Here is a 23,900-nt window from a genome sequence, read left to right on the forward strand (position 1 = left end):
ACATTATCCCAAAAATGGCACATTGTGCAACAAAAGCCAAAGAATGGCTGATCTAAGTTAGTCACAATTTAACAGACATAATATGTAAATTTCTATTGTGTCATTTTCAGTGTAACAGTCTTAGCTAATGAGAGAAAAGACTGAATGGCTACAGTACAGCTTAACTTGGTCACAAACTGAAGCTCTAACATGAAAAAAAAAAACCTGCTTTTTTTTTTTTAAGGGGGGGGTGACAACTTTTTCACATGATTTAAAATTTAAATTTATTCCAAAGGAAATGTTACTGAGGTTTTAGAACATAGTATAAGTTAATGTTTAGAGGAAAACACCCATGTATTTTTAGAAGGAATAGGAATTCATAGTAGACTTATTATTATCTGAGCCTAATTTATAGTAGAAGGATATCAGATGACAAGAAGGCATACCTCTTATTAGTCATAATACAGAATTTAAGCAGACCCTGCCACAGCACAGGAATAATGCTAGGAAGAAGAAGACAGAATTTAATTCCAACCAAAACTAATAAGTAACTTGGTTTGGCAGTACACAGTGTTCAGATGTCAGACTTTGATCTATCCCTGTCCTTTATTTTATGTGTCACAGACTAATACAAATATGCCCACATATACCAATACTAGCAATATTATAGCTATCAGGTATCAGTACTGAAACACAAAGCTGAACTATTTTTTTTCCTAAGAAGCAGGGAAACATTATGGAATAAAGTAATTTTTCCCATCCACAATCTGCAGCACCACTGATTACTAAGTATAGCAATGTGGATTGTCCTCCTTGTGCAAACATTTAAAAATAATAAGAAGAATAATTTAAGGATTAGTGGACTCTCTGCAAGGCGATGTATCAATGTGTGAGAGGTGAACATCAACTCTTCTGAATTGCCAAATATGCCCAGCAACCAATTTCAGTTTAATGACAATTGGGTTTGGGACTTGTCAGAGCACTTCTGTCATGAACTCTGGAAGTCTGATACCTGAATGGGGCTTATGTTAAAATTTAGTGTAATTTGAAGCAAAAGAAAGTAAATAGAAAAATAAAGCCCTTATAAAGGCATTTTATCACTGGAAATTAGATCTGTCAATCATAAAACTCTGCCTGTGCCTCTGTCCATGCATCTGACTGAATTATTATTTTTTGATGGAAGTTTGGATGATTTTGTGGGACATTCAAATTATGAGGTTAAACTATTTTTAGACTCTCCTACTCTCTGAATCAGATTGTTTCCTTTTAAACTTGGAGGAAGTTTTGAATATGTTTGAAGTGGAAGATAATACCTTTTAAAAAATTAATCTGGTACAGTTGCTGTCTTGTGTTTGTCAGCTGGTAGAAATGATAGCAGTAGGACAGTCTACTTATAAAGAAGTATTCTAGGAGTAAGAAATTATACAATATGATATACAATAATACTGGCATCACCAGATGTAGAATCATGTTTTTAATCTTATCCCACCAGAAAATATATTTCCTATAATAAAGTATTGTTCTATTTTTTTAAAATTTGATAGAATGCTATTATAATTTTATATACAATAATTTATACAGGCAAAATGTGCATAAAATAGCCACATTAATAAAGTTCTTTATATACAATCATTTATTCAAAATCTGGTACTTGAAGACATATGTTTTACAGTATAAAAGAGAGGAAGAAAGTGGCATTTGTATTTTATTACCACCCAACAAATATTTCTTTGTCAGAACCATAAAGACAAATTGCAAGGTATAACCTGATTATATATCATTTGGGTATGAATTGTGTGTTCTTAAATTATGCATAATTTTTGAACAAAAGGTATGTAGATGAGTCTAAATCAAATATGTAGGGTTTGCAAAAATTTTCTATAATTTATATTCTCACATTTTTTTCCAAAAAAGAAAAAAAATTAAAAAAAAGAAAGAAATGAAATGATTGGTAACTGTCCCTAACACTTTTCTGTAGAGTTTAAACATTTTTTTCAAGTTTTATATTCTTATGCTAGACAGATCTTTTTCAAATATGCATTTCCTTGTATATATTTGTGAAGGTGTCCAAGTAGAGTGTGATGGACAGTAGAGGACTCTATTTATGCCAATGTATTTTTGTTCTTTTTGCAGACTGCACCATTTCCCTTTCACTAATGTGCATATTGAATTTAATTTATATCCCCAATCTTTTCCCTGACAATGGCACTCAGGTTTTATGCACAGTGGTATCAATTTGCATTTAGTAGGGCTGAATACTCTTCAAAAGTGATTTGAAGTGCTTCAAGTCTCATGCAGAAGAGACTTTCTTTGCTGTTCATTAAAGTAACCTGATCTTGTTTCAGGTTTCCATATAAGTATGAAAAAAAAAAAAAGGATATCCTGTAAGGAATTCATCATCAAAGTTCGGGTGACTCTTGAAGCAATAGGAATCTGAAAAATATCATGTTCCCTTAAATGAATAGTAGATGAGGAATGTATGCTTGCATTCAGGTCAGGTCCACAGCATTTCTAAACCTTTTTCATTGTGTGCACAGTTCTATATTTATTATGCTAGGCATAGATATTCCAGAAATATTCTTTATGTATGACTCTAGCTGAAGGATATTGTTCCTTCTTAAATGCTTCATAAAGAAACAATCTGATGTCCTTTCATGTTCTGTCATTTGCAGGAAACCAAAATAAATTGTGTCCGACTAGCCACCAAAGGTATGTTCAAGATCTCTTTCTCCTATCTTTAAATTATGGAAACAAATTCCTGCAGTGATGTAAAATACAAGTACCTTTATGATCTTTAAGATGCCCCTGAATGTTTCTTTTGTTACCAGAGAATAACAGGGCTGCCATAAAGTGGAATATCCATATGTTGACTTAAACCAGAAAAGCCACTGTTTTTTTTTAAGTTCGCTTTTTTCCCTCTACTTTGTTTCAAATAGTTCTTATGCTTTTAAGAATACCACACTCCAGGCAGAGCTTTCAGTTTTGATAATTATATGGAAGTGATAATCAAGCTGGTAAACATAATTCAAAAGAGAGCACATGCCTTGATTTCCAATGAGAGTGTTTTCACAATATCTAAAAGTTCAGTCTTGATTTGTTCAAGTTCTGTGATGTGCCTCCAGGGACCTGGACAAGAATGACTTAAAATTAATGGTAATTTAAAATGAGAAATCAAACAATTGGCCACATACTAGTGTCTAACTTAATCTAAACAGAATAGTGGTACTTTGCTAAATCAAACCATTGGCCACATACTAGTGTCTAAGTTAATCTAAACAGAATAGTGGTACTTTGCTAAAATAAATTTGACATCCCTCAATCTAAATGACAGAGATGTGATTCCTTTGGAAAGACATGAATCAAGCAGGTAGCTTTGCCAGCAAAGGTGTCAATAGTACAATTTATTTGTAACATAAACTAAAATTAGAGAAATTCATGTCTGCCAAATAATTTTCCTCAGTAAAAATGTCCTTGAACACAGTTGCAGAAATGGGGAGAATGTGCATATTTTAAAACTGTATTACAATCAGTTTAATGTAGACATTTTCCCCAAAATTTCACTTTGGTACCAAGCTGAATAATAGAATTATTATTATTCAATTTATGTCAATGCCTATTTTCTCATGTTATAGTTTTATTTTTTCTGTAATTCTATTCTTGTAATTTTATGTGAAATCTAATGATCACTGTCAAGATGTAAAATTCACTGAATATGAACATAGTATTTAAATATTTGGGGAAACCTCTTCTTACTGTACAATAATTAAGGAGTAAGACAAGTAGCTATCTATACATTTAGTGATTTAAAATAATGTTCCTGAATAACAAAACTGTTATCAGTGGAGTCATGAATATCTTCATTGGTCTCTTATTTTAAAGGAAATAGCTAGAGCATAGTTATGAACCCCAATAAAGGAGTCCGTCATAACATTTAAACTTCATTTATAGGTTAGCCTTTTGCTCCACAATATATTTTTCACATTGACAATAAAGTTTATTGGTTTTTCTTCATTAGCTATAGTTACAACATCAAAGGGTTGGTTTAGCAACCCCAATTCCATTCCCTGTTTCTATGATACTGACTTTATCTTGTCTTTACACTATGATTTACACAGACTTATCCTTCTGTTTTCTATATCACAGAATACTAACTAGCCACAAAATGAAAAAAGTCAGAACAATTCATAATTATACTGACAGCTGTTTCCATCAGCAAAAGTTATCTTCTACTTAAATTCACCACTATAAAATGCCTCCAAACTGAGGCATAATACATTTGTTTAGTTCCAGCTTAAAATAGTGAGATTTGTAAATTCAGGTTTGTGGTTTATCATTATGTGTAAACCCAGCACCTATGACCCATTCAGCATTCTTCCTTTTCTTGTGCCATATCCATTATTGGATGTTAGCAATCCTATGATCATTCAGTATACCTTGGTTAAATCAAAGCTTTGAAAAGGCCTGTGATGATCTCAGATTTTAGTCACTGGATCACATCTGAATGTAATATTTCTTTGTATTATATCCCCTGCTTAAAAAGGAAAGGAATTGGTAAAAAGTCTTGAAACATTAATGCAGAAATATCTGTCTGAAAGCCATGCTGTGGTAACAGCAACACAAGGAGGTTTTTCTGCAACTGTCATGAAATTAAAGAATCAGATTAAAATGACATCAAAAATCCTTTTAAAATGTGAGTCATGTTAAATTGGAGACAGAAGAAAAATATTAATTATTCAGACTTGTCATCCAAAGGCTTTCCCTTCTAATTTGCCCAAAAATTAATGAAAGTAAAAGAAGAAATATATTTTTGGGGTGGTAGAATTTTTAGCATTTTTCACAGCTTCTCTCCTGAGCTTAGAAAAAAAAACAGTCTACATCTGTATTTAGAAAAAAAGAAAAGAAAACCAAAACAATGGGATCTCAGAGTGAACAACATTGAATATGTAACTGATAAGGCTTATACCAGCTTGTATAATGGGGATAATTTATTAAAACTTGCTTCCATTTTGCTAAGGAGCAAAATATACAAAGCAGGTTTTGAGTATGGCTAAACCAATTGTAATTGGCAAATGATTAGCAGGTGACTTTCAGTATGATGCAATCATGTATCTATGTATCAATGGCCTTTGGGGTATTTGTAGAAGTATATGCAATGGTGAAATTCAGTATTTTTATCCTTCCTATCAATTTAATTTTATTTATAGGTTTTCAAATAGAAAAAGTATTTTAATTTAATATTATTTATTGCACAGAAAAAAATAAAATATTCTAAGGAAAACAGAAAGACAAAGAAAAGAAAAGAGAACATGCTGTAGATAACCAAGCATTTTAGAAAAAAATATAAAACCTAAAGATGACCTAGGTAAAAAGAAGTGCTAAGCCCAACTCAAGTATGATAAAGCTGCATGTACAGTTATCATTCATATATTATTTTAAATGGTTATAGTTTGGTGAAGTTTGAGAATCCTAAAACGTCAGTTAATTTCTCAGTTGTTTAAGGATTCATACCAAGAAATTTGGATTCTCTACTTTCTCTTTAATGCCTGAAGTAGACTCATAATTAATATTTTTTCCCAAAATAGCATAGAAAGATTACTTTCCCTCTGATTCCCCTGTTCTTTTGTAGAAAAAAAAATCTTCTTTTAAAGAGAAATTGTTTTTAGCAATGGGGTGTGAAAGTTGTAATGTAAGTATAACAAGGAAAAATCTGTACTGTTAGGCATCTATCAAAAGAGTTTGAAAAGAAACATGTAAGCATTTGAAGTATGTGGCAAATTAGTATATATGCTTGTGATCTATTAATTGCGATCTGAATAAAGAAGGAATTCTAGAAATAACACTAATGTGTAATAAGAAAAAAGTTAGAGTGAGTCAAAATTGAGCAGTGGATACAACATCAAAGTCATCAATACCTGGTCAATAAGTATGAAACAAAATAGTTCTGGAATTAACAGGACAAAAGCAGAACTGGACAGTTTGGATCAAAAGATAGAAAACTGATGACTATTTACTATGCATTATATTCTTTTAATATTGATAGATTGTACCTGCCCTACAAAAATGGAAGCAGAAGTTCCAATTCAAACAAACTGTTGAAGAAGAAAAACATGTATTAGTCGGTTATGTAAATGACAGTCAAGAACTAAGCTAAAAACTGAAACTTACTAAAGATACATGATACAAAACATGAATATTAAAATAATTTAATAAAAACACAAATAGAATTTTGGCAAGGAAAAGCACATCATGGTCAATTTCTCCAAAAGATCAAGGGGAAAGTGGATAAAGATAAAACTGGCAATGGCTTAGAACTGAAATATTTGCAAAAAAATGTTAACAAAAACGAAGGTTTGATTTTGGCTACTCAAGAGCAAGCCATTTGAACTAATGCAATCAAAACCATAAATTAAAATATCATCAAATGATTCAAAGTGCATATTGTGCAAAGAAACAGAAGAAATATTACATCAAATGTTGAGATTTTTCAACATCACATAAACATTAAAAAGAACAATGTAACAGTTACTGAAATTATTCATTGGAAAAGTGAACAGTAAATTATCATGTGTCAGTACAGAAAAATTGGTGAGAACATAGAGTTGAAAAAAGTAATTTCCAATATTGTATGATTTTTCAATACAAATTGATGAAGTCTTAGTTTATAACATGTTCAGCTGTGATGGGAAAAAAAAGAAAATATGGATAAAAATTTGGCAATATCAGGGGATAGTAGAATATAAAACAAAGAATTGGAGAAGATTACAAAGTATCAAGTTCTGGAAATGAAAGTTGAAAGGTTTCAAGATGTTTGCTGCCATCATATAATAACCACATTATAGAGGCAGAACATTTAAAGGATCATCTTTTCTCCATCATTTCTGCTTGTCCTAGAAAACCTGATCAAGTGGATACATTTTGTGTCCAATTCTTTAATCAATGTCATCTAATAGAACCTAGGAAGTATGCTTTCTTTTTTGTAGTGCCTTCTCTTTGGAGTAGCATCACCCCGGAGATTTGAACTGCCCCCATCATACAAGGTTTCAGATTATTTCTAAAAAGTTGACCTGCATATAAACCTCAACCATTTTTATGCAGGTTCCTAGTTTATGCAGAAGTCAATGAACTGTATATGTGAAGACTTTCAACCTATATTTAATGATGCTAAACATGTAACAGGAATCTCTTGAGTTATATCTGTAAAGATGGAGTTTGCTTGGAGTAAAACACTTGATTAGAAATTATGACAAAAGTGCCTGAGGTGCAGTCATATGACCACAAGAGAGGGACAGTTCAGTGGTGGAATTCAAATTTTTTTACTACTGGTTCTGTGGGCGTGGCTTGGTGAGCATGGCATGGCTTAGTGGGCATGGCAGAGGAAGGATACTGTAAAATCTCCATTCCCTCCCCACTCCAGGGGAAGAATACTGCAAAATCCCCATTCCCTCCCTGCTCCTGGGGGAAGGATACTGTAAAATCCCATTCCTCCCCACCCCACTAACCTGCTTTCCAGCTCCGTTCACCTATGAAGGGCAACAAAAGAAGACCCAGCCAATCAGCTGGGACTCAGGAGGCAGAGAATAGATGGGGGTGGGGCCAGTCAGAGGTGGTACTTGCCAGTTCTCCAAACTACTCAAAATTTCCGCTACTGGTTCTCCAGAACTGGTCAGAACCTGCTGAATACCACCTGAGGACAATTGTTGGAACTTTGACACTGGGTTTCAAGTACCTCCAGGGAGACCATAACTTCAAATGGTTACTAAGCAACTAATCATAAATTTGATGACTACCTCTACCTCTACCTTTGATGACTACCTTTATATAAAAATAATAAAGGTGGGATACAAATAAATATATTAATAAACATACAATATAAGTGTGTGGACCTGTCATAAGTCCCTTTCATAAGCACTATGGTAACTTTTGGTCAGTAAATAAATGATCGTAAGTAAAGAACTTCTTGTGCTTTTTGCACATTCTTCTCTCTTCTGAGGTAGTGAAAGATTAGTAACTTCTTTCCATTTATAATAGCAATAGCCTTTAGACTTATATACTGCTTTACAGTGCTTTACAGCCCTCTCTAAGTGGTTTACAAAGTCAGCATATTTCCCCCAACAATCTGGGTCCTCATTTTATGGACCTCGGAAGGATGGAAGGCTGAGTCAACTTTGAGCCTGGTGAGATTCAAACCACCAAATTTTAGGCAGCCAACAGTCAGAAGAAGTAGCCTGCAGTACTAACCACTGTGCCACCATGGCTCTTAACAATGCACTTAATCAAAAACTGCTTCTCCAAAGGAGGTCTATTTTTTCTCTGATTTCTTTTTGCCCATCTTCTACCATTCCTGAATAAACTGGGGAAATATCTGGTCTTATTGTGAAGCCTTATAGTCTTCAGATATGGGATAGCATTTCCAGTTACAACCATTAATTACCAGTGCCGCTAAAATGAAATATTAGAAGTTGGTATAAAATGTCAAGATGTATTATGTTACTCTTAGTAAAATGTGTATCTAACATAAAGCCCCATGATAATTGCTAAGGAACCTAGAAAACAAGTCAAGATTAATTCTTTTTCATTTCAGGAATTTGGATGAAATAAAAAATGAAACTCTCTATCATGAAATTAAATAAGGTGGGCTGGGCTGAAACAATTTAAAGAGGGGTGGGAAAGAAAGGTAATATTTAATATCAGCATCTGGAAGATACTTTCTTACCTTACCAATTTCCATTATTTCAAGACAGTATTCCTTCCATGGTAGTCAAATAATCTGCAGGCAAGATGAATTCATTCTGGGGGGGGGGGGAAGTATGCATGCAAGTTTCCCATTATACGATGCAATCCCTATTTTATTTAGGAGAAAACTGGCTAGCAGGATTTTCTGTCATTTCTGTGTTTCTGGAACTTTAAAAATAATGAAAAAGAAGAAAACATTGATAAAGAAATTAATTCTTTTTTCCATAATCATTTGGAAATCAACTCATGACTACTTACCCTGAAACCCAAATATTCACCCAATTAAAAAATGAGGCATGGACATTTTGATCAGTCCTTGAATAAAGCAAAAATTGTCTTCTGAAGCAGTTCAAAGTTTAGTGACCACAACTCTGTTGTTAGGGGAAGGAGTTGTCTGTCAAGCCACAACTGTGTTTACTTCAGCTTTTCTCTGCTTTACAGACCTGTGAAGGTCGTGAATGCAAGGATTGGTTCTAAAGTTACTTTTTCATCACCATCATAAATGCAAACAATCACTAAACAAGTTGCCAAACAATGACTACCTGTACCCTTCATGTGTATATGTGCATTTATAAATTTAACAAAAATGCAAATAATTTTCTTTTCAGTTAAGTCAGCTGAAATGAAAAGTATATGCGTCTGATATTTATATGCAGCAGATCCCGTTTTATTCCAAATAGTGAATTTCCTGAATTTATTATAATGTTCAGTATATTACAAACACACATGCAGACAATATGATTGATCTACTCATTTGAGCTACTGCAATACCCTACATATCCCTCAAATGAATATAAAACTATCTTCCTTTTTTCTTTATTATTAGTAGAATCTGTTTTGTGCCTTTAGTCTTTTTCATACTTGAACTTGTATCCATGACAAACTAGTTATGTTTAAATGAGAAAGAGGTGGGACTTTATCCAGATTTTTTTAAAAAAAAAAATACAGTGAACATGTTTGTCAACCTTAATGTGCATCATTAGTAAAGCAAGCATTCCTTTCAAATAAGATAATAATTAAGCCTCAATTTATTTGTTCTCTGCCATAGAATTTTAATTGTAAAAAAAAATCTGTTGTTGCATCCTTAGTTTCTTTAATGATATACTGTAAATTTTATATTCTTTAATCTGGTATGGGTTTCTTTTTCTTTTTCTCGTGTTAACTAATTTTTTTCCCTTGACTTCAAAAAATATCTGTTAGCATTAACACTTTATTTGTGAAAATTGCATTAGCTTATGAATGGTATGCAATTGATTCATGTAATGCAGAACATATTTCATTAATTATAATTGAAACCCAGGCAGAGAGCTCATAAATGGTTCTTTATTTCATGTGTGTGTGTGTGTGTGTGTGTGTGTGTGTGTATGTATATATGTATATATGTATATATGTATATATGTATATATGTATATATGTATATTAAAATTTTGAGTGCAAATTTTCAGGATTAAAATGCAATTTTTTGAAGTGGCACATTTTTATTTTTATTTCCTTTTTTCTTTTCTCTCTCTCATGCATGCTGCCTGGAAACTGTTTTTCTTGTTCTTAGCAGTAATAGGTAGGCAACAGGTGACTACCCGAAACCCACCCAGCCTCATGAGCACAGGTGACTATCAGTACAGGAAAGGAACTGTCATAAAAATGCAAACATTTTGACAGTTACTGGATTGTTATGTCATATATTGTCTGCATGTTGAAACATGTACGCTCTCATTTATCATTCTGATTTGTTTAATAGCATATTTCTTAATAATTTTACACTCTGCCAGCATCAGTGCAGTTTGAATATCTGCAGAAAGCAGTTAAATAATACTTTCATCCAGAATGACACTCCATTGCCAAACTAGCCTTAAAGTTTCAGATATAATACTGGGAGGTAGTGATCTTTGGATTATTTATCTCAATATTTTCCTAATAAACAAAGCAAGTTGGTAGCAGTATTTCTTTTTAAAAAATGAGAATCAAAAAAGGATATAGGAAAAAAAATAAAGCCAGAAATAAAGAATTAGAATAGGGTTAAATATCTTTTGAGATGGGCTGTCAGGATAGAAAATATTACACTTGTCAGAAAACAAGCAGTTTAATTTTTGAGTTGATATACACAGCATGTTTAATTTGGCTCCTTCATGAATTTTGTCAAAATCTTGTCTAGTCCATACCACAAAATGGAATCCAAGGAAGTCTAAAATTATATACGTATATACATATAATTTTATGTTTATTTATAATTTTATAACAAAGATGAGCTATGTTCAGTTAAATAAATGGAGTTAGCTTAAGTTTGCTATCTTTGAAATGGTTCCAAGCATCAATTTCTTTTTGATGCTAATGAAAGCAAGCAAGAAAATTATGTTAGCATTGCTTTATTCCAAATAGAAGGAAGAATCTACACTCAGTTTTGCTTTGTAAAAGGTTCTTTGACTCCCCTCATAACACAGGAGGATGTTATTTTTTCTATTCATTCCTCTTTCTGAATAAGGAATGCATACAGTTGCATAATACAAATTCAGGAAAGGGTTATAATATATTTGCCATTTATTCATATTAAGGAGAGTGTTTTGGTTGGTAATGGAAAATTTCTCTGTCACATTTTCCAGCATGTTGAACCTTTGAGGAATTGCATGAACAAGCTAATAAAGCCAATATATATTTATCCAATGAAAATATGGGCAAAAATTATCTTTCTGTTTTCCCTCAATATTCAATGTAACATGATTAGGATTGTGGTACTTGTAATAATATCAGAGTATTACTTGTAGTTGTACAAAATATGAGGGCTGGTTTGGTGTAATAGTTATGGTACCACAATACAGAATAGTAGATCATGACTTCTAGTCCAGCCTTAAGCACAAAACCAGTTGGTTGACTGTGGCTCAGGCATGCCTTCTCAGCCATGTGAAGAAGACAAAAGCAAATCATTTTCAAAAAGATTTCAAGAGACTAAAGGGACTTGTTTAGGCAGTTTCTAGAAGTAAAGTTTGATATAAAGACAACATAATCGAAATCAGAAAGAAACTTTCAGGTGGGAACATGAAAGGAAAACAGCTATTTTTTCCCCTGGAAGCCTGGAAAAACTTAACATCTGAGGACAATTACTAAATAGCAGTCCAAATTTGGGTTTGGAAGGCAATATGCTACTACACTATTTGTTTTTAGGCAGAATTTTAATGTTTCTTCTTGATATGCTCCTACAAGCATTTGTTGTAAAATAGAAAAAGAACCCAGTAAATAGGACATCCATTAATCTCTCTGAGTGCACATTGAGATAAAGCCGCAACAGACATCATCACAACTTGTAATTTGCTACTGGCAGAATGTATAGGAAATAATAGCCTCTAGAACAAAAAGAAAGGCAGATTTACCCACTCCTCAATATATGAATAGCTATATAACATCAAAAATCTGTTCTTTTAAATAATATTTAATTTACTAGGATTTCTTCTTTGTATTATTAAAACAATTATGTTGTTTGTAAAATATTCTTTTTTCACTTAAGTCAAATCTATTATTTGTTATTTGTCTTTTCATGTACTTGGACACAATTCATTTGACAAGTTCTTTCTTTGTTCTGTTTTCACACAATTTTGGTGCATTACTTCCTAGGTTAGATTGACTGTGCATAATCACTCCAAAATATATACTAAAATCTAGATTTATTTCTTGCCGTGATCAACTTGAGGAAATAACAATAGTTATATTCAGTATAATAAATACTTAAATTTGACATGCTTGTTCAGTTTATAAGAGAAACTTTTTTTAAAGAATTATCATAATGTTTTAAAATGTTCTTGTGCATTTTGAGAGTTCATAATCATTGAACTGAAACGTTTCTTAATATTAAGTTTCAGCTGTAAGTATTAAAGAAATGTTTGAAACAATCACCAGAAGATTCAGAAATAGCGAACACTTTACATGAATGTAAAAATGACCTAGAGAATATTTCCTTTATTACATAAAGTAGGACAAATGAAAAGGATAGTTTGCAGTAAATCACTTATCCAAAATGGCTATACATTTTGCAGAGATTTGTTCAGTTTATTGCAACCTATATGAAGAAAGGAAGAAGCATTGTAATGAGGGAATATTACACTTTGATCCTTGAGGAACAAAAACTGTTTCAACAAAACAACATAAAGTACAAGTTTCAATTATCTCTGGTTATTTCAAAAGGTTATAATTAATATATTACAGCTATCCAGTGTCTTTAAAGCTAAGCTTTCAAATTCATGATAAGACCATACTCCTGTTAATAAACCACCCTCAGCTTTTGTGAGTACTTATTCTGATTCTGCTATTATCATCCTTAATACATCACTACATTTTGCATGTATTTGCTAAATAATACATGCAATATAATAAACTTTTAATAACAATGCTTTGAAAATACAGTTTTTGAAGAAGGAAGATTTATTTACACTGGTCATGACTCTTTTGTGAGCACTTTTGGAAAATATGGAATTGGGGATAATTTTGCAACCAGGAAACATTCACACAGAATCAGAACTGCCTTGTGTTATCTATTTCATGCCCATTTTTTGTTTTGCAAGTAAGAAAACAACCTGATTTAAATTTATTAAACTAACACCATGGTTAAGGGCATGGTTAAGGGATTTATCTCAGTGATGAATCTATGTTTCTACCTCACAGTAGCAAAGAAATCTGTGTAGTAAACTTTTTAAAATCTTTGACTAAAAGTTATTATTTTTAGAAATTTCTCAGTCCAGTTAACAGAATTTGAGAAGGCTCAGGTACTATTTCATTTCACTGTACATCTACAAATTCCATCTCTGCTTTGTATATTTGTTAACTATTTTTATGTATAAAATAAACATTTTCCACTTGAATTGGTAGAGTGACATGTGTTTCTATACAAATAAAATGTTATAAGGAAAGACATTTCCTTTTGACTCCAGGAATTATGACATTTTTTAATACAGATAGACTAGATTATGTCCAATAATTTACCATAACAGAAAAGTATGTATCATTATATCATGAAATAATAGTGTTTCCTGCTGTTAAATTGTTCTTCGTGTTAAATAATTTCCTAATAGTTAAATAGAATTTGATTGGTTGCAATTTAAGTCTATTTTCCCATGATTTGATTTTAGAAATGTTGAAAAATAAGTCATATCTTGACCAACCTTATAGTAACATATTTGAAAAATGTTGTTGCATCAAGGCTAAACATATTCAATTCCTTTAATCTCACAATAAAATGTTGCTCAAGATGGCAAGTATGACAAACATCAGATGGAGGAGAATAATTATTACCCATTACCCAGAAACTATAACTCCATTATTGCAATTTAGCAAAAGCAATACACTTACACTTATATACCGCTTCATAGTGCCTTATAGCCCTCTCTAAGTGGTTCACAGAGTCAGCATATTGTCCCCAACAAGATGGAAGGTTGAGTCAACCTTGAACCGATCTAACTACTGCATTGTAACCACTGTACCACCACAGCCTTCTGCAGTTAAATATTATTGTAGTATTTTTTTCACAAGTATTATTAAGAAACCAAGAGTCCTTCATGAACATATTCCAGGATAATGTTGCAAAATCCAATCTGGGTCAGTCACTGAGACCAGAGGTTTGGGCTTGGGCTTGACAGCACAAGGAAAAAAGTCCAAAAGCTCAGTAGAATAAACCTCTTGTACTGGTTACTGACCCAGATTGGATCTTGCAAGAATACCTCATTTTATACCTATGAATCTGATCTCTTTTCCTTAAAGGAAAAATATCACATCTGTATTAATTTATTTTCAACCCATTTCATAAACTTATTGAAATCATGTTAACATAATTTCTGTTTTTAGCATATTAGTTGTCCCTCCCATTTTTTGTCAACTGTACTGCAAACTTAAGAAGCATTCAGAATTGGTTGCAATTATTTCTAAGTATAGGTATTTAGAAATAAAGATAAGGCTTGAGGTTTAGTAGCATGCAGTCCATGCAGATACTGTTTTATTAAAAACATGTTTTTAATATGGGAAAACTCACATGATAAAGTGGTAGGCACCAAGGGCATTATCAATGAGACATGAAATTTGTATATAGCCAGATATATAATTTTTAGAAAATATAACTTAAAGCATTAATTACTTTGGGCTTGAAGTCTAAAAAATTCTAAGAAATTGAAGGTATAAGAATCTTGTGCTCAATTTTCTCACCGTGTTTCTGAAGAAATCTGGGATGGTAAATGTTAATAAAAAAGCAATATTCTGACACAAAGTCCTCTACAATTAAATTTATTGAACATTAAAAAGATTAGATTACCAAAATCTTGACAACTGAAAGTTCTCACTTTAGTTAATCAGCTTTCAGTTTATCTCTAAATTCATTAGAGTAGGCATTTCTAATTGTCTTCATTAAAACTGTCTGATGAACAGAGGAGTTGGCTAACCATTTTCCTGATAATAGAGGAGCTGCACATATACTGGGCTAGTAATTTTTTACAAACTATTATTCATTTTATCGGGCTTTGAAAACCCTAAATCTTGTTTTCGTCATAAGGGACTTTTGTGGCAAAGTTAATATTCGTTCACTGCTGAAAATATTAGGTGCCTCAGAATCAATGAACCCCTAATCTTTAAATGATGAAACAGGGCTTATAATTCAGTACACATACACATTCACACAGACATCACATACTTACACAGATGCACTCATATGCTACCATCTTTGCATTTTATTAACTTGCTTTTTCCATGAAAAAGCTTCATTGTACAATAGCTATCTTCTCAAAAAGTTCAGTTAGAATAGAATAACAGAGTTGGAAGGGACCTTTGGGGTCTTCTAGTTCCTGCCCTTGTTCAGGCAGGAAGTCCGATACTATTTCAGACAAATGGTTGTCCAATCTCTTCTTAAAAACTTCCAATGTTGGAGCATCACAACTTCTGGTAGCAAGTTTTTTCACTGATTAATTATTCTTTCAGGAAATTTCTCCTTACTTCTAGGTTGTTTGTCTCCTTGATTCGTTTTCATCCATTGCTTCTTGTCCTGCCCTCAGGTGCTTGGAGAATAGCTTGACTTCCAGCTAAAGTCCTACAAAATTTATTTCACATTTTTGTAGCTTAATTTCTGAACATAATGCTACTGAATTGCCAGTTGTGTTCAGGTCCTGAAAAGACAAAGAGAGAGATGAAGGAAGAAAGAGGTTGAAAGCTCCAGAAAGCTGGTAAAGCCAGCATCTTGATAAAACATGAAGAAAGTGTTTTGTAAGAATCACTTGTTAGCTTTGTATGTTAGATTGGTGTGTTTTGAGGTTTTATTAATATCAGTTATAAAATAGGTTTATGGCTCTTAATCTTTCCCCCTACCATCTCAAGACATAGCTTTTCTGGAGTGATACGATTGTTGACATGAGGAAAGGGGCATTTTTTGCTAGATTTCAGAAAATATTCCATGTTATAACAAAGCATTAGACTATACATCAAGACTGTGTAATACTTTTGTTTTGTAGGGGGAAAAAGTACTTTGAAGTTTGCCTTTTCTCCATATTATTCTGCAGCTAGATAGGAAAGCTGTTTGAACTTGGAAAAAAATGCAGTTGTGGTAAACCACTGCTGACAGTAGCTTCATGATCACCTCTGCATGACCTGAAATACATTTTTCTGTTTACCTTTTTACCTTTAGTGGTGCACAGCTAGGGCTTCAGACCTAAAGGGAAAAATAGAAACCCAATGAAATGAATCAGTTAAAAATGTAGCTTTTTTAAAAAAATGGAAAGTCTATTATAAAATTGTTCCAATACAAACAGTTTTAAAATTCTACCTTCTATTGACACCATGATGCAGATTTTTGTATATAATTGATAAATGCTATAGACAAACACAATATTTTTCCAGTTTTAAATGTTTAGCTGTTGATAAATTATGACATTTGACATGATACACATCTACAGTTAACTGAAGAACTTGGATAATTTATGTGTAACATCTTAGTTAATTTATCTATGGCAGTAACTATTGAAGACTTTAGATAATAGAAAATTAATTTTAGAAATTATTGGGGACTATTTGTATCATACTCTGTACTCCAGCCATTATTTTACTCCTCCCTGATAGTTTAGAGGATAAGTCATTAGGAAAGTCATATGAAAACCTATCTAAGTTCCTCAGCCTTACCAGTCTCCTTTATTTATGTTTTTATTGATTATGTGCCATCAGGTTGGTGTCAACTCTCAGATAGATTTCCTCTATGATCATCTGTCCTTAACATGGTCCTTCAAACATTCCAACTCCTCCTTTACCAATTGCCACTAAGTCTACGCACCTTGATGCTGGTCATCCTTTTCTTCTCTTTCTACTTTATAGTAGAATAAAATATTGGCATAAAATATTATAGCAGCTTAGTCTTCATATTATTAATTAAAAGAGCTGAATAATTCTATTGGTGTGGAGGAATTTTGACTGTTGCTCTGAATTTCATATCCCCATCCAACTCTTTGCGGAATAAATAAATGTTTGTTGTAGATTGGCTAAGGTGTTTAAGACAGTAGTATTTGTGCATTGATATTTAATTGCTGGGATTCTAATTTGTTGAGAGTCTCTTGCTTCTAGTGGCTTATAAATAAATAAACAAATACCATAGTTGATCATTTATTTAGATCATCCACAACAATAACAGTCACACACACATGCACGTGTATACACCAACACACTCAGACATAGACAAACACAGACATGCACACACACTTTTCCACAAAGACAAGCAGGGAAAACAGACAGAATTTCACTGTACTCTGATATGAAATGCACAATCTATCTTGCACTAATTGTTTATGTAGTAGTCACTGAGAATCAACTTCTTATATTTATTCCCCTAATTTTTTATATAGAGACTATGTGTACCTTGCAATAAGGAATGCAGCTTCATGCACATACTGAATAATGTTTTTCGACTGTAACCAGACAATTGAAAACTCTTCAAAATCTTCTGATGGTGTTCAATCTATATTCTTAGCAAACTGTATTCACCAAATACAACCTGCTTTACTTGATTTGGTTTGAGTGCCTCCAGAGATTAAAATCCAATTTTACCAATTTCATTTGAGTGTTTTCTGGTTTATTGGAAGCCCTTAAGGGCATGAGAAATGCCACTGCTATTACAATATGCTTCTGGACAATTGCAGCAGTTGAATGATATAGATCCTATTCAGATGGTCCCTTAATTGCTACATGCTGGAGGCAGTAATCCATAAAGTATAAGCTCTTAAAATGCTGTTCTACTAGTCATTGGGGATACTGGACAGAGCACAACAGTTACTGAAATTTCTGGCAGGAAGTCATAGCTAGGCATATTATCCTGGTTTGCTTCATTTAGCAAATGGAGCAAAAATATTTTTGCTGACTGAAAGTGAGAGATGCATATTTAGAATAGCTATTGATGTAAAATATGAGCACAGCTATATTTGCACTTTGAGCTCTTCCCACTTTTCAGTTATGAAGCTTTGGCAATTAAAATGGTATTATGCTATTGATGATGCAGCCATCAAAGCTCCAGGAATATGAGACAAAGGGTCTTCTCAATCTTAACACTCTTGTGTAAGATATATAATAATTTTCTTATAAAGAACTGGAAAGTTCACTCTGCTTTCCCAGGTTAGAAAGTGAGAGATTGTGAATGCAAGTCTCGTCTTAACCTGAAAGCCATCTGGATGACCTTGGACTAGGCATTCTCTCTTGGACCAGTTCACCTCACAGAGTTGTTGTTGTGAGGAAAATAAAAGCTGTGTTCAGTATATTGAGATATTTGTAAAAGTAATAAAAGTAGGATAATAATAAAATAAAATAATAATATTAAATACATACTTGAATTAATGGTGGTGATTATCCTTTTTTTTTTACTTGACATACTTTTCCGACATCTGACATCTTCATTAGACATAAAAAAGTGGTTGATCGAATAACAGCAAATCCCACTTTGTCCTACCCTGCCCCATCTTCCCTACTTGTTATTGAATTTTAATGGTTGCTTTTATTTATTTTTTAATGTGGATAGGTATTTATGATTGTAAACTTCCAAGAGTTACCCTGTGGTAAGATGGGTGGCCAATAAGAATAATAAATAAATAAATAAAATAAACAAATAAAATAAAAAAGAATGGAATACAAAATTACACTGTGTGGTAATACATGATAAATTTAAATGGGATTATGTTTGCCATTTAGTCTGTATATTACTGAATCTCTACATATTGTTGGAATGGAGAAACTATTTTTCTCATATTTGGGTCAAAGATACATCTCCATTATGGCCAAATACAGGTTTGGCTTTTTGTTGCATTTAAGCAGTTGTTGAAATCTGATTTACCTGGGATTTTTCAACAATGCTTTTATTTTCTCCTTTTCTACAACTTCTTAAGGAGCTTCTACACAGAATTCCAACATGGTGGAACCAGAAAAACAGGTTGATAATACGGTGAAAATGGCTGGAGTTATAGCTGGTCTTCTGATGTTTGTAATTATCCTTTTGGGAGCAATGCTTACAATCAAAAGGAGGTATGTTTCTAAGATCTCTACATTGCCTTGATTTGGGAATGTTTATTATTGCTGTTAACTTTTGTTTAAATATTTAGTGTTTTATTGATGCATATTTTATGCTTATTTGGGAATACAAAGAGTGAGACAGAGGTTTTTCCTCTTTTCAACTAATTTTATATACACGGCTAAAGGAAAGTCTCTTCTCTGCACGGGGATCTTATTCTGACTATATGTTGTGTGACTGTGATGTATGTATATTTTCCTTCAGCCATTTGATGGAATAACGAATTGTGATTTATTTATTACTATCTTGGTGAATGTGGGAAACATGCAGAACTTTTTGATATTTATTTACCACGGGGTGGTAAATAAGGGTGTTTAAATATATATTTATATGGGTGTTTAAATATATATTTATATGGGTGTTTAAATATATAAAAACCAATTTTAAGTCCTGAGTGCTCAATACATTGTGTCATATCCATAATATAGATTTTTGTTGTTTATAAATTCATTCTTTCTCCAAGAAAAGTCTGGGATTTATAACCTGCCAGTCTGGGAAAGAAAAAGTTGTCTGTAACAAAATGTACACATTTTCACTAAATTACACTTCCCAAGATTATTTGGTTGAAGATATAATTACTAAAACATTATTACAATAACAATAACAACAATAACATCAATAACAACAATAACAACAATAACAACAACAATAACAACAACAACAATTATTATTATTATTATTATTATTATTATTAGTAGTAGTAGTAGTAGTAGTAGTAGTAGTAGTAGTAGTAGTAGTATTTGTGGTTTATCCAGGTCAGCTTGTATTACCTGAGCAAGTCATTTCACTTAGCTTTAAAAAGAAAAGTAGCTTCTCACAGGTTGATTATACTTCCACCCCCTCAGATGTTCAATAGTGTACAAATATGTACACAATTTTATTAACATTACATGTTTACATTTTTCAAACTGGAATAATTCATTAGAAGAGCATTATATTCAAATTGTGTATGTTGGGTATGTGTGTACTTAAAGACTGATAAATATGCAGTTTATGTGTGATGATGTTGCTTGTCTGCTATTGTTATTACAAGCTATGACATGTGTGGGTTGCTTCCAAAAACTCCCTTTCTATTCTTTTTTGAAGGAGCGGTGCTGTAGATCAAAGGTGATTATTAATCTGCTAAGTGTGGCTTGACTGTGCATGCTCAAATGACAGCCATTTCCTCTGGACCATCCACTCAGATGAACAAACTTATTAAAATTTGCTTGAAAAAGAAGGGCTGTATGAGAGATTTGTTTTGGTACATATGACCACCACTTTACAAAATTGTTGCTGGCATGTATTAGAAAAAAAGTTTTGAAATAGGCCATCTTTTTTTGCATCTGTATATGCTTTCTATGTGAACCACTGGCTATCACATTTTGAACCAGCATAGCATGCTGAATTTCCTTGCTCTCATTTTATGATCACCATACCTACTACATACTCTGATTTAGTCAATCAGTTTCCTTTGCAGTTTCTAGCATCAAGGAAGCATTTTTGTATTGATTATATACAAACACTACTTCTACTTCAGCATAGTTAAAGAAACCCAGAAAATACCAGTCTGTGCCTATGATTGTCATGGGAATCTGCTCATACCAATAGATTCATTTTTCTTTTTTAGTTGTGTTTAATAACTGAACTCCTTTAAGTTTAGAACTACAGTACAATTTTCTTTATATGTGCTATAATTATAGATAAGTATAATTTATTGTATGTTCTATAATAAATGGTACAGGGGGAGGGAACCTTCTTGTTCCTTAAAAATGTTTTCTTAGAATTAAATCTATGTTATAGCAAAGACAAGCAGTCCATCAAAAAACTTGCATAAAATAAATTCTACTATACTAAACGCCAGTTCCCATTTGTCTCTATAAATCCTGACAATGCTTATTTATTTATTTATTTATTTATTTATTTTATTTGTCAATTGCTTACAAGATAATAGGTATAAGTATATACATACTTATGAATACATGAAATAGGTATATATAAGAAAAATAAAGAAACAATAGGACAGGGACAGTAGGAACATTGGTGCGTTTATGCACGCCCCCTACAGACCTCTTAGGAAAGGGATGAGGTCAATAGTAGACAGTCTAAGGTTAAAGTTTTTGGGGTTTGGGGAAGAAACCACAGAGTCAGGTAGAGTATTCCAGACATTGACCACTCTGTTGCTGAAGTCGTATTTCCTGCAATCAAGTTTGGTGCAGTTAACCTTGAGTATATATCTATTGTGTGCTCTTGTGTTGTTATGGTTGAAGCTGAAGTATTCATTGACAGGTAAGTCATTGCAATGTATGATTTTATATACCATACAAGATCAGACTGAAGACAGCGTAATTCAAGGTTTTCTAGGTCTAGAATTTCAAGTCTGGTGGCATAAGGTATTCTACAACAAGGAGAGGAGTGGAGAACTCTTCTTGTGAAATATTTCTGGACTTTCTCAACTGTGCTAATATCAGATACGTAATGTAGATTCCAGACTGATGAGCTGTATTCGAGGATTGGTCTAGCAAATGTTTTGTATGCTCTAGTTATTAGTATGATATTACCAGAGAAAAAGCTACATAGGATTAGGTTAACAACTCTTAATGCCTTTTTGGCTATGTAGTTACAGTGGGCTTTAGCACTTAGATCATTAGAGATGAGTATTCCAAGGTCCTTTACAGATCATCAACAAGGTCATGATTATTCAGCTTGTATTTTATTTTCTGATTTTTTTGCCAGTATGTAAGACAGAGCATTTATTTGTTGAGATTTGAAGTTGCCATTTGTTTGACCATTCTGATACATAGTCAGGATCTTTTTGAAGGGTAGCAGTATTGTCTGTGGTATTGAACATTACATCATCAGCGAAGAGAACGCAGTTGCTCTTAATATGATCACAGAGGTCATTTATGTAGAGTATGAAGAGAGTTGGTCCTAGAACACTGCCTTGGGGGACACCACTATTGACAGGTACATAATTTGATACTATACTCCCAATTTTGACCATTTGTTGTCTGTTTGACAGGAATGCTTCTATCCAATTATGCAGTTGTCCAAAGATACCATAAGATTTTAGTTTTAGGAGTAGTTTGTCGTGTACCACTGAATCAAAGGTTTTACAGAAGTCTATGTAGATTGCGTCTATTGTTTTGCCCTGATCGAGTTGTGTCGTCCATAAGTTTTTGCAGTGTAAGAGTTGCAGATTACAGGATAGATTTTTCCTGAAACCAAATTGTTTATTGGAGAGTAGGTTGTTTGTCTCTAAGTGGAGGATAATGGATTGGTTAATAATTGATTCCATGACTTTACAGGTGATGCAGCATAAGGAGATTGGTCTGTAATTTTGAACTAGGCTGGGGTCTCCCTTTTGGAAGATGGGGATGACTGTGGCTTGTGACCATAGGTTTGGCAAGGAGCTGGTCCTGGAAGATTTTTCAAAGATTATGCTTAGAGATTCTGCTATGGCAGTGGATAGTTTTCGTCTGGTCCAATAGATAGAGATGGTTTCGTCTGGTCCAATAGATAGAGATGGTTTTAGATTGCATAGTGCTTTTTCAACATTGTCTCTATAAAATCGATATGTATTAGATCATTGTAGTTTTCTATAGTTTGGCTAGGAAATACTGGGCATGATCCATTGCTGTTTACAAATACTGAGCCAAAGAATGTGTTAAAGAGGTTGGCTTTAATGGTGTCCTCGTTGCAGTCTTTACCATTAGGTCCTATCAGGGGTGGGATGGACCTTGAGTCTTTTAGTTTGTTGTTTACAAAATTGTAAAAAGCACAGGTGGAATTGGTGCGTAGAAGGTTTTCCTCTTGTTTAATGTGATCATTGGTGCATTCAGTTTTTATCTGGTGGCATAAATTTTTGTATCGGCTTTTCAAGTTGGCAATGTGACCAGATTTGTTTTTCTGCCAGAGTGATCTCTTTTGGGATTGAAGTTTCCTTATTGTTATGGGTAATCTGTTTTGTTTTTTGGGGGGGGGGAGTTGTTGTTGGTACATATAGTTTGATGACGCTTTTGACTTCAAGCAACCTACAAATATAGCTTATAGACAGACATTCAAATTTTGTAAAAATATATCCTGCATACATTTTTGCACTTGAATTTAAATTCAGTTTGATGAATTAAATACTATACATTTTGCCACCTCTTTTGTAGTTTCTCTTGCTGAAAATGGCGGGGGGAGGGAATAGCCCTCTAGAGAGGTATATAAAATGATTGAATTTGAACGCTTTCAAATTTGGAACCATTTCATTTTTAATTCAAACATTATTTAATGTGTGAACCATCTATTTGACAACAAAACAGCTGTTTGATGATTTTGGAAGGATTTTATTTAACATAGACTGGTTTGCACACAAAGCTCTTTAAAGTTAGACATTTACTCTTGGGTTGACCATTTTGGATTGGAAACAGTGAACTTACATGATGCTATTCATCTGTAGCTTCTTGCATTAAATAGAAACAAATTAGGAAATTTTATACAACTAAGCTAAATTTGAGGGCATTTGTTCATAGACTTGTTTTTTTCTCCACTAATTCCAATAAAATATAATTGAAGCAGTAACTGGTAATAAAATATAATTGAATAAAATATAATTGAACTAATAAAACTAATATAACTAATAAAATATAATTGAAGCAGTAAATAT

The 23,900-nt window shown here is 32.8% G+C and overlaps 1 protein-coding gene across 2 annotated transcripts in view; it reads left to right on the plus strand.

The window, feature by feature from the left end:
• The window catches only part of PTPRT (protein tyrosine phosphatase receptor type T), a 687,970-nt gene that overhangs the window by 564,104 nt on the left and 99,966 nt on the right, over nt 1-23,900 (plus strand). Inside the window, exons 13-15 of one of the 2 annotated variants that reach the window (XM_087959374.1) lie at nt 2,652-2,688; nt 10,262-10,318; nt 19,086-19,221. In XM_087959374.1, coding sequence (XP_087815500.1) covers nt 2,652-2,688; nt 10,262-10,318; nt 19,086-19,221 — 230 coding nt within the window. The remainder of the gene's footprint in view (nt 1-2,651; nt 2,689-10,261; nt 10,319-19,085; nt 19,222-23,900) is intronic. The other variant, XM_087959375.1, reaches the window with a different exon arrangement.

This window comes from Notechis scutatus, chromosome 3 (genome assembly GCF_049901735.1).
Source record: "Notechis scutatus isolate UNSWTSFEM ecotype Mainland chromosome 3, rNotScu1.2, whole genome shotgun sequence".
In the NCBI taxonomy this organism is placed as follows: Eukaryota; Metazoa; Chordata; class Lepidosauria; order Squamata; family Elapidae; genus Notechis; species Notechis scutatus.